The following is a 12,380-nucleotide window of genomic DNA, read 5'->3' on the forward strand; positions in this document are numbered from 1 at the left end:
CTCTTTCTCTGCAGCTCTCTCTGCTGTGGCCTTCCTCTGGCTTCCTTGTGCTGCCTGCAGGTCATGCAAAGCCCTTTTTCTTTTAGAGGTCAAGCGATTCATGCAAATAACCTCCTGGGCTCTCCCTTTGCCACCAACCTCTTGGACATGGTTCCTGACAGACTCACCTGGTTCCTGGTCTTCTCTCCCAACTCTGCCATCTCTGCATCCCTACGACTTACTTTATATGGCTGAGATGAGTGGTACAGTTGCCTGGGGGTAGTATTAGGGAGTGACTAGTTGCGGTAGGAGTGGGAAATAAAGGAGACTTCGTAAAAGAGATCACTTGTGATCAGGACTTTAAAAAAATGAATAGGATTTCAACAGGAGCTCTTTTAGGCAGAGAGAGCAACTCAAACAACAGCATGGAGATAGGAACATGTCCGTGTATTTACTTGCTTGAGCACTTGGAAATAAGTGGTAGGAAGGGAAGAGGAATATGACAGGATTATATTTACTTAAAATTAAGGCATGATCCTAAGGGTTCAATGTGGAGAATGCAAAGGAAGAAACAGACTTTACTACAAAAGGGAGAAGAAGTACTTTGGAAACTTTTCAGAGGTGGGATGATATTGTAAATGACAAGATCAGAACTTTGCTGGGTTGATTGTCAAGGGAGAAGGGGAGTCATTAAAACAGTTTAAGAAAGTTCATAATATAGAGGTAAAATAATGCCTGTGAGGTTGAGAGGAACAGTAGTGGAAGAACTGGTGTGAGGGTTTTCAGAGCAGACTGGTTGTGAGGGGGCAGGGAGCAGAGTTGAGAAACCTGACTAGACACCTGCTGCTTAGGAGATGGGAGAGATTGAGGCCCTGCCTGGTGATGGGAGATGTGAAGATGTAGGATGCTGGGAGAAAACAGCTGCATAGTAGATAGGAATCAAATTAGTTGGCCTTTTAATTACCTTATGCATAAAGATAAGAAACTGTATTTCATGATGGTAAAAAGGACTTAAATTATGTAAGCTTAAGATGTTTCTCAAACTGTTTTATAGAATACTACAACTACTGGAGATATTAAGGTTCAAGGGAAATAGAACAAGTTCTGTGATCAATTAAGGTTGGGGAACTGCATTCTGTATGATTCACAGTCTATTCATGTATTAAAGGCTCAGAAATGCACACAAGAAACCAGTTTGACATTGTTTAACCCAGCTATACCTGAATATATTTATTCATTCATTCAGCAAGCATGTGGTAAGCACATATTATGATAGCATGTTTTTGGCACTGTGCTGGCCACTGGTCCCACAGGAGAGAATAAAATCAGCCAATGCCTCGGCCTTTAGGAGATTGCAGTCTGGTATAATCTGACAGGTTCTGGGAAGCACAGTTTGGGAAACCTTGAGTTAAGGTGTTTAGATATTCTTGTTTGTGCTTTGGAACAGAATGGAGTGATTGACTGCCTGTCTCTCTGCCTCCACGTCTCCATGTTACCCCAGTGCCTCCACCTCTTTGAAGAATGTTTCCTGCACCCCCTGCCTTCGGCACAGACATAGCTGACGACAAGGTAACTTTTAGGCCTCAGAAGTTGGTTACTTGACCCAAAGTCACCCATCTAGTTAGGGGCAGAACCAGAGGCAGAACCCCAGCTCATTTGGTTCTAGGTCCTATGCTCATTCTATTTTTGGTGAGAAGGGACAATTTGAAATACCCTTACCAGAGTATAAAGCAAATCAAAGGCATTATTTTACCTCTAAAATTTTCAGTATGTAGCTCCAAAAGAAGAACTCTTAATACCAATAGGTGTTATGCTAGGTTACAGAAATTGGGTTTTAGTCTAGGTGCAAGGAAACCATTGGAGGACTTAGGACATGAACTGATTTATGTTTTTTAAGTTTGTGTTGATTGATGAAATGGAGGAAGGATTATAAGAAGATAAGGAAAGAAATAGTGAGGCTTTTAGGAGGATATTGCAATAGTCCTGACAAGGGATGATAGTGGCTATGTCAATTAATTGCCCCAGTAATGCCAAGTAACAAACATCCCCATAAACTCAGTGGTGTATAGCCATAAGGATTTATTTTTGTTCATGAGTTGATGGGATGTCTGGGTAGTTCTGCTGATCTGGACCAGGCTCAGCTGATTGTGACTGGTCTTGCCCATGTGTCTCTAATCAAATGTAGGTCAGGTAGGCAGCTCTGTGATGTTGCTGGGGTCTTTGATGTATTTGGAGGGCCAGGTGGCTGTTGACTGTCTAGGATGACCTCAGCTGAGATGGCTGGTACAACTCTGCTCTCCTCTGTGTTTATGTTACATCTCTCCAGTAGGCTAGCCGGGTCATATACTCATGGTAATCACAGAAAAGTAAGAGAAAAAGTACAAACAAGTAGGCAGATTTTTAAGCCTTAGCTTGTGTTAAGTTTGCTGCTATCCCATTGGTCCAAGAAAGTGATATGGTTTACCCACAGTTAGTGTGGAAGGGCATTGCTCAAGGGCAGGAATAAAGAGATGTGAAAAGATTCAGGGAGGTATAAAAAAGCAGGGCCAGTAGTACAGTCAATCTATTGTGTAATGGGAAAAGAGTGAAGTAGAGACTTGAATATTCAGGGTTATAATATTTTGGAGGTACAGTCCAAAGAATGTGTTGATGGATTAGATTTGAAGTATGAAAGAGAGGAATAAATCAAAGATAACTCTTAAAATGTTGGCTGAGCAGTGGAGAGGTGGTGAGACCATTTACTCAGATGGTAAAGAGTAGGTAAAGAACAAGTGTTAGGGCAGTATCTAGAGTTCCGTTTTAGCCATGTTATGTTTGAGATACCTGTTGAAATTCAAATAAAGATGCTAGGTTTGCAATTGGATATATAAATCTGAAGTTCTTGGGGACAGGGCTGAAGATGTAGATTTCAGAGTTATCAACCTCTAGATCAGGGGTCCTCAAACTACGGCCCGCGGGCCACATGCAAATACAAATATTGTATTTGTTCCCGTTTTGTTTTTTTACTTCAAAATAAGATATGTGCAGTGTGCATAGGAATTTGTTCATAGTTTTTTTTTAAACTAGAGTCCGGCCCTCCAACAGTCTGAGGGACAGTGAACTGGCCTCCTGTTTAAAAAGTTTGAGGACCCCTGTCCTAGCCGGCTTGGCTCAGTGGATAGAGTGTCGGCCTGTGGACTGAAGGGTCCCAGGTTCGATTCTGGCCAAGGGCACATGCCTGGGTTGCGGGCTCAATCCCCAGTGGTGGTGTGCAGGAGGCAGCCGATCAATGATTCTCTCTCATCATTGATGTTTCTATCTCTCTCTCCTTCTCCCTTCCTCTCTGATACCAATAAAGAAATATATATATATATAAAAAATAAAAAGTTTGAGGACCCCTGCTCTAGATGGTATTTCAAACCATGGAATTGGACGAGGTCACTCCTGAGAAGAATATAGAAATGAAGAAGCAAAGCAAGCCCAGGATAGGGCCCTGGTACACACCAGTGTTTATGAGTAAAGCAGAAAAATAGAAGCCAATAAATGGGACTGAGAAGATAAGATACAGCCTCTAAGATCAGAGGAAAATCCAGGAAACTTGGTGTCACAGAGAACTTAGAAAAGTTACCCATTTCAAAGAGAAGATGGTCAGTTGTGTTAAGTAAGATAAGAACTGAGGTCAAGTAAAATAACAGAGAAATGATGAGTGGGTTTGGTAAGAAGGAGGTCCTTGATGACCAACAAATACGGCCATAGTGGAATGCTGGAGATAGAACTCCAACTGGAGTGTTTGGAGGAAAGCACATGATGAGAAGTAGGGACAGCAATCCTAATTCCATTTTTTCAAGAGCTTGTGCTGCAAAGGGAAACAGAAGTGACTTGGTATTTGGAGGTGAATGTGGGTCAAGGGAATGGTTTATGACTGGGCACGTAGGTGATGACCCAATAGAGAGGGATCAGGTGCATCAAAGAGAGGGGGAAGCTGCAGGCTAGACATGTTTGAGATGGCAAGAGATGAAGGGATTGAGAATTTAAAGTAAACCAGTCCGTATATTACTTACTTCAGAGGTATTTGCATTCTATATTTTATTTCTAATTTTGTAATGAAAGGATATATCCACCATTTGAACAATTTCAGCCACCAGCAAGGATTGGGACATACCAGTATATTAGTATGAGTTTTGTTGTCACACTGGGCAGGTTGAGTGCCTCTGTGTTAGGCTTACTCAGCTACTATTATGGAGTAGGTACCGTTTTGGAATCACTCTGCTCTGTAGGTAGTGCTTAGTGTTTCTTATGATGATGGTGAAACTGGTAAATTCAGTTTCTTAGATTTTGATATGGCTAGCAAGTTGGGCAGGTTCTGAGCAGAGCTAAGAAGGGAATGTGAATTAATGTGCCACTTCCTTGTCCAGGTTTTATACCAGTATGACTTGATGTTTTGATCAGTATAAAGCACCAATTGCACCCAGCAATGCAGGTAATTCCATTTTTGCATAGACTAGCAGACTTCAGGATGGTTGGCTAATGTAGTTCAGTAGATCCTAGACAAGGCACGCATTCTAGAATTTCAGCAGAGTGATAGAAATTTTGCTTTTTTGTGTTTTTAAAGCCAGTGAAACTTCAATTTTAAAGGGTAATATAAAGCAAATGTATTAAATAAATGGTATTTTGTGTAAGTTTAAGTGAACATTTGGTGGTATTTAACTATACTTATCAACCCTTCTGGGGTATGTGTTCCGTACGGTCGTAAGGATGGTGGTGTGAAAAAATGCACTACCCTGTCTTACAATGTCTTGACAGCCTTGGAAGATTTTTGTTCAATTGCTTTAAATCTGGTTTGCTATTTCACCCCTTTAAAATATGTGTCTATTTGTGCAATTCATACTGTGAACTGAGAACCACGTTTATTGCAGAGAGGGAGAGAGTGTATGTGTCAGTCTCCAGTTGTGGCCTGTGTCTCCTGTGGAATATTCAAGGCTAATTTTGATTATATTCAATTATGTCTTGTGCACGGATGTGAGAACTACCCCCCACATAAGCTTTGGTTCCACTCTGTTTTTCCCCCCCTGCCTTTTGTTTTCTGCTTTCTATTTTTCCTTTTAATTTTAATATATATATATATATATATATATATATATATATGTGTGTGTGTGTGTGTATATACATATATACATATACATATATATATATTACATGTTGTACATGTATTTTTGTTAAATTTATTGAAAATAAGTTTTATGAAAACTCACCATTTGAACCATTTTCAAGAGTACAATCTGGTAGTTTTTAGTATATTTACAGTGTTGTGCAGTTATCACCATTATCTGATTCCAGAAGATTTTTGTCATTCCAAAAAGAAACCCCATTATCCCTGATTCTCCTTTCATTCCATCCAAACATTGAACTGAAAATGTGAAAAGATGGGTGAGGGGAGAAGAGGAAACATTTAAATGAAGGAAGAGGTTGACAGGGATTAGAGATGAATGAAATGAGAATGGGATGGTCAAGAATGACATAGAAACTTTTTAGTTTGATATAGTTCCACTGATTTATTTTTGCCTTTACTTCCCTTGCCTTTGGGGTCAAATTCATAAAATCTTCTCTAAGATAAAGTTTCATAAGTTTAGTACCTACGTTTTCTTTAATGTAATTTATTGCTGCAGGTCTTATATTTGGATCTTTGATCCATTTTTAATTAATTTTTGTTCATGGGGACAAATTGTAGTCTAGTTTCATTCTTTTGCATGTGGCTTTTCAATTTTCCCAGCACCAGTTATTGAAGAGGCTTTCTTTTCTCCATTGTGTGTTTTTGGCTCCTTTGTCAAAAATTATTTGCCCATATGCATGTGGTTTTATTTCTGGGCCCTCAATTTTGTTCCATTGGTCTGTGTGTTCCATTTTCTGCCAATACCATGCTGTTTTCATTATTGTTTCTTAATAGTATAATTTGAAGTCAGGTAGTGTGATAACTCTGGCTTTGTTCTTTATTTTTGAGGATTGCTTTGGTTCTTCGGGGTCTTTTGTGGTTCTGTACAAATCTGATGATTTTTTGTTCTATTTCTTTAAAGAATGTTATTGGGATTTTGATGGGGATTGCATTAAATCTGTATTACTTGTTAGAATGGCTGTTATCAACAAGAGAAGTAATTAGTGTTTGGAGAGGTTGTAGAGAAAAAGGAACCCTCATTCACTGCTGGTGGGAATGTAAACTGGTATAGCCATTATGGAAAACAGTATGGAGGGTCTCCCCAAAATTGATAGTGTTATCATATGATCTAGCAACCCTCCTTCTGGTTATCTACCTGAAAAATTTGAAAACATTTATTTGCAAAGATATATGTACCCTATGTTCATTGCAGCATTATTCATGGTAGCCAAGACATGGAAACAACCCAAGTGTCCTTGGATAGATGATTGGGTAAAGAAGATGTGGTACATATATGCTATGGAATACTGCTCAGCCATAGGAAAAGATGAAATACTTTACATTTGCGACAACATGGATGGACTTTGAGAATATCATCCTAAGCAAAATAAGTCAGACAGAAAAAGTTAAGAACTATGATTTCACTCATATGTGGGGTATAAAACTGAAAGTCATAGACACACAACAGTATGGTGGTTATCACAGGGGGAGTAATCTACACTAATAAAAGAGAAACATGGTAATTGGCGTACGACCACTACCCTTCCCATTGGCTAATTAGCGAGATATGCAAATTAATCACCAGCCAAGATGGCGGTTAACTGTCAACAAAGATGGCGGTTAATTTGCATATGTAGGCACAATGCAGGGAGGCAAAATGGAAAGCACAGAAGAAGCCCCCTGGCACTGACAGTGATCGGAAACCCAGGGGGGAGCTAAGAGCCGGGGGGCAGGGCAAAGGCGGCCCCTAGGGCCGCCTTTGCCCTGCCCCCCGGCCATGATCGGAGAATCCTGGCCTTTGCCGCTCTGGCCAGTGATAGCAGGAAGTAGGGGTGGAGCCAGCAATGGGAGCTGGGCAGAGGTGGAGCCAGGGATCTCCGGGTGGCTGCAGCCGCTGCCCGGAGCCCACGATCAGGGAGCGGTTGCAGCTGGATGGGGGGTCGGCTGCAGCTGGGGGTCCCCGCTGCCCTAACTCCTCGGCCAGAGGCATTAGGCACGGGCAGGGGTGGAGCCCATCAGGGGGTGGCTGCAGCTTGGGGGATCCTCTGCCCCGGCCTAACGCCTCCGCCAGAGGCAAAAGGCCCGGGAGGGGCGGTTGCAGCTGGGGTCCCCACTGCCCAGGCCTCACGCCTCAGCCAGAGGCGTAAGGCCTGGGGCAGGGGCGGCTGCAGCTGCGGGGGTCCCCTGCCCAGCCTAAAGCCTCGGCCAGAGGCGTTAGGCTGGGCAGGGGCAGCTGCAGCTGGGGGTCCCCACTGCCCGGGCCTCACGCCTCAGCCAGAGGCATAAGGCCCGGGCAGGGGCGGAGCCCACGATCGGGGGCGGCTGCAGCTGCGGGGGGGGGGGGGGGGGTCCCCTGCCCAGCCTAACGCCTTGGCCAGAGGCGTTAGGCTGGGCAGGGGCAGCTGCAGCTGGGGGTCCCCACTGTCCGGGCCTCACGCCTCAGCCAGAGGCATAAGGCCCGGGCAGGGGCGGAGCCCACAATGGGGGGGGGGGCGGCTGCAGCTGCGGGGGTCCCCAGCCCAGCCTAATGCCTTGGCCAGAGGCGTTAGGCTGGGGAGGGGCAGCTGCAGCTGGGGGTCCCCACTGCCTGGGCCTCACGCCTCAGCCAGAGGCGTAAGGCCCGGGGCAGGGGCGGCTGCAGCTGCGGGGGTCCCCTGCCCAGCCTAAAGCCTCGGCCAGAGGCGTTAGGCTGGGCAGGGGCAGCTGCAGCTGGGGGTCCCCACTGCCCGGGCCTCACGCCTCAGCCAGAGGCATAAGGCCCGGGCAGGGGCGGAGCCCACGATCGGGGGCGGCTGCAGCTGCGGGGGGGGGGGTCCCCTGCCCAGCCTAACGCCTTGGCCAGAGGCGTTAGGCTGGGCAGGGGCAGCTGCAGCTGGGGGTCCCCACTGTCCGGGCCTCACGCCTCAGCCAGAGGCATAAGGCCCGGGCAGGGGCGGAGCCCACAATGGGGGGGGGGGGGCGGCTGCAGCTGCGGGGGTCCCCAGCCCAGCCTAATGCCTTGGCCAGAGGCGTTAGGCTGGGGAGGGGCAGCTGCAGCTGGGGGTCCCCACTGCCTGGGCCTCACGCCTCAGCCAGAGGCGTAAGGCCCGGGGCAGGGGCGGCTGCAGCTGCGGGGGTCCCCTGCCCAGCCTAAAGCCTCGGCCAGAGGCGTTAGGCTGGGCAGGGGCAGCTGCAGCTGGGGGTCCCCACTGCCCGGGCCTCACGCCTCAGCCAGAGGCATAAGGCCCAGGCAGGGGCGGAGCCCACGATCGGGGGGCGGGTGCAGCTGCGGGGGATCCCCTGCCCAGCCTAAAGCCTCGGCCAGAGGCGTTAGGCTGGGCAGGGGCAGCTGCAGCTGGGGGTCCCCACTGCCCGGGCCTCACGCCTCAGCCAGAGGCATAAGGCCTGGGCAGGGGCGGAGCCCACAATGGGCGGGGGGGAGGGGGGGCGGCTGCAGCTGCGGGCGGTCCCCAGCCCAGCCTAAGGCCTCGGCCAGAGGAGTTAGTGAGGCGTTAGGCTGGGCAGGGGCAGCTGCAGCTAGGGGTCCCCACTGCCGGGGCCTCACGCCTCAGCCAGAGGAGTAAGGCCCAGGCAGGGGTGGAGCCCACATCGCAGGCGGCTGCAACTGGGGGTGTCCCTTGCCTAGGCCTAACGCCTCAGCCAGAGGAGGTGTTAGGCCGGGGCAGGGGCAGCTGCAGCTGGGGGTCCCCGCTGCCCGGGCCCAACGCAGAAGCGTAAGGCCTGGGTAGGGTTGAAGCCCATGATCTTGGGAGGCTGCAGCTGCGGGGGTCCCCTGCCCAGGCCTAATGCCTTGGCCAGAGGCATTAGGCCTGGGCCGGAGCAGTGCCAGTGATCACGGGGAGCAGGGTCACAGTCGCTGATGGTGGGAGCTTGGGGTCCCCTGCCCAGGCCTAATGCCTTGGCCACAGGCGTTAGGCCTGGGAAGGGGTGGAGCAGGAGGTCCCTTGGAGAGCTGTGGGTCCCCTGCCCAGGCCTAATGCCTGGGTGAGAGGCATTAGGGCGGAGCAGTCAATTGCAGGGAGCAGGGGCCGAGTTGATGATGGTGGGGAGCTGGGGGTCTCTTGCCCAGGCCTAATGCCTTGGCCAGAGGTGTTAGGCGTGAGCATGGGCAGAGCCAGCGATCGCGAGCAGGGGCGGCGTGGGCGATCGTAGGGAGCTGGGGGTCCCCTGCCCACCCTGATCTGGGACACCCTTCAGGGCAAACCAGCTGGCTCCCACCTGTGCACCAGGCTTCTATCCTATATAATAAAAGGGTAATGTGCACATGCAACTTTTTTCCCCAAATATATTTTATTGATTTTTTACAGAGAGGAAGGGAGAGGGATAGAGAGTTAGAAACATCGATGAGAGAGAAACTTCGATCAGCTGCCTCCTGCACACCCCCTACTGGGGATGTGTACGCAACCAGAGTACATGCCCTTGACGAGAATCGAACCTGAGACCCTTCAGTCCGCAGGCCGATGCTCTATCCACTGAGCCAAACCCGTTAGGGCGGTAATGTGCAAATTGACCCTAACAGCAGAACGACTGGGAATGACTGGTCACTATGACACACACTGACCACCAGGGGGCAGAAGCTCAATGCAGGAGCTGCCCCCTGGTAGTCAGTGCACTCCAACAGGGGGAGCTCTGCTCAGCCACAAGCCAGGCTGAAGGCATCACATTGGCGATGGTGGGAGCCTCTCCTGCCTCCTCAGCAGCTCTGTGGATGTTCAACTGCAGCTTTGGCCCGTTGGCAAGTGGACATCCCCCAAGGGATGTATCACTGCCAGCTTAGGCACAATCCCCCGGTGAGCAGGCCTAAGCCAGCAGGTGGACATCCCCGGAGGGGTCCCAGACTGCGAGAGGGCACAGGATGGGCTGAGGGACCCCCGAGTGCACAAATTTTTGTGCACGGGGCCTCTAGTCCTATATAATAAAGAGGTAATATGCAAATTGACCATCATGCCCTCATACAAGATGGCTGCCCCCATGTGGCCACAAGATGGCCGGCAGGGGAGGACAGTTAGGGGCGACCAGGCCGGCAGAGGAGGGCAGTTGTGGGTGGTCAGGCCTGCAGGGGAGGGCAGTTGGGGGCGACCAGGTCTGCAGGGGAGGGCAGTTGGGGGCAACCAGGTCTGCAGGGGAGGGCAGTTGGGGGTGACCAGGCCTACAGGGGAGGGCAGTTGGGGGCCACCAGGTCTGCAGAGGAGGGCAGTTGGGGGTGACCAGGCCTACAGGGGTGGGCAGTTGGGGGTGACCGGGCTGGCAGGGGAGGGCAGTTGGGGGCGACCAGGCCTGCAGAGGAGGGCAGTTGGGGGTGACCAGGCCTACAGAGGAGGGCAGTTGGGAGTGGCCAGGCCTGCAGGGGTGGGCAGTTGGGGGTGACCAGGCCAGGAGGGGAGGGCAGTTGGGGGTGACCAGGCCTGCAGAGGAGGGCAGTTGGGGGTGACCAGGCCAGGAGGGGAGGGCAGTTGGGGGTGACCAGGCCAGGAGGGGAGGGCAGTTGGGGGTGACCAGGCTGGCAGGGGAGGGCAGTTGGGGGCGATCGGGCCGGCAGGGGAGGGCAGTTGGGGTCAATTGGGCCGGCAAGGGAGCAGTTAGGCGTCGATCAAGCTGGCAGGAGAGTGGTTAGGGGGTGATCAGGCTGGCAGGCAGAAGTGGTCAGGGGCAATCAGGCAGACAGGCAGGCAAGTGGTTGGGAGCCAGCAGTCCCGGATTGTGAAAGGGATGTCTGACTGCCGGCAGTTGGACATCCCCCGAGGGGTCCCAGATTGTAGAGGGTGCAGGCTGGGCTGAGGGACACACAGCGGGCCTCTAGTAAAGGATAAAGGGGACCAAATATAAGAAGATCATTTGACTTTGGGTGGTGGGCACACAATGCAATATGCAGATCATGTATCATAGAAATGTACACTTGAAACCTATATAATCCTGTAAACCAGTGTCACCCCAATAAATTTAATTTAACAATCTTTATGTAAAAAATACAAACAATAACAGCAAAATTATATAGAATCATATGTCTCAGTTATCTATTGCTACGTAACAAACCACCCTCCACTTAAAGGCACACAACAGCAACCACCATTTTATCACACTCATAGAATCTGTAAGGATTGGACAGCACAAGGTGTCTACTCCACAATGCCTGTGCCCTTATCTTAGAAATCTTGATAGCTGGGTGTGACTCAGACAACCTGAGGCTAGAATCCCCTGAAAGTTTTCTCCCTTATATGTCTGGCTCCGAGGCTGAGGTGACTTGAAGGCTGAGCTCAGTGGAATTCTCTGCTAGTGCACCTGTATGTGGCTTTTCCATTTGGCGCAAGCTTCTCTCACTATGGTAGCTGGGCTCTAAGAGTGAGAGTCCAAAAGAACTAGGCAGCAGCTACACATTTTTATTTGCTTTATATCCATGATACTTTTTGAATGTAGTTTATAATTTTTATTTGTTGTAAGTGATGTATGAGAATGTTTTCAATGATTTTAGTATTTTTGTCAGTTTTTTTTTTTCCTCTTAGAGATCATGTATATAACAGCTCTTTAATAACTGAGCTCCACAAACCTTAGAAGTAAGGTTAACTATTTTTCTGGTCAAATTTGCCTCCTTGTTTTACTATGCTCTGTGGTTCCAGTTATGCTGGTTACCTTTGGTGATCTTGTTAATGATTCTTTTATTAAAAGACTGCAATTTGAATATATGCACTTTACCCGACTACCTACTGTGCCTTGGTACTTTGTTAACCTGCGCAGAATTTTCCTTTCATCTTGCTGTAAATTTGAAAAGCAAACTTCTTCTTCCATGAAATTTGAACAGGGGAAAGGAAAGGAAATAAAGGGAAGGGAGGAGTTACAAAAAGGACAAATGTCCCATAGGCTGTGATTTTATTTTGCTAGAGATACAAATTCCTGCCTGTCCAAGAAGAGATAGTAGCACATTACATTATTTTGTGGCTCAGTTGACTCAAGGAATCTTTGGAAGAGCTTTCCTGATGAGCGAGGTAGGGTGGTAAGTCCATCCTTGAGGAAGACATTCTCATAAAGGAGAACTCACCCACCTTCATTTACTTTCACTGGTCTGCCTTGGTCCCCTCCCCCCTTGTCTTCCTTCTTTCAACTTTTTCTATTTTTTTTTCTTGCCAGTTCTAAAGTGTTGGATGACAGGGACATGGAAAACCATTTAAAGGAAAACCCTTAAACATATTTTAAAATTTTTTGTTATGGAAAATTTCAAACTTAAACAAAAATAGGGTAGTATAATGAACCCCTGTATCTATCACTTAGCTTCACTAGT

The 12,380-nt window shown here is 48.5% G+C and overlaps 1 protein-coding gene across 2 annotated transcripts in view; it reads left to right on the forward strand.

Moving 5' to 3' along the window:
- TEC (tec protein tyrosine kinase) overlaps nucleotides 1–12,380 on the forward strand; it is a 118,910-nt gene that overhangs the window by 11,014 nt on the left and 95,516 nt on the right. The window contains exon 2 of one of the 2 annotated variants that reach the window (XM_070397006.1): nucleotides 1,427–1,548. The exons of the other annotated variant lie outside the window; for it this stretch is intronic. Within the exon in view, the coding sequence (XP_070253107.1) occupies nucleotides 1,501–1,548 (48 nt within the window). The 5' untranslated portion in view covers nucleotides 1,427–1,500. The remainder of the gene's footprint in view (nucleotides 1–1,426; nucleotides 1,549–12,380) is intronic. 2 annotated transcript variants of the gene reach the window in all.

This window comes from Myotis yumanensis, unplaced genomic scaffold, assembly GCF_028538775.1.
Source record: "Myotis yumanensis isolate MYYU_CA2020_CCGP unplaced genomic scaffold, mMyoYum1.0.hap1 SCAF_1, whole genome shotgun sequence".
NCBI classification, from domain to species: Eukaryota; Metazoa; Chordata; class Mammalia; order Chiroptera; family Vespertilionidae; genus Myotis; species Myotis yumanensis.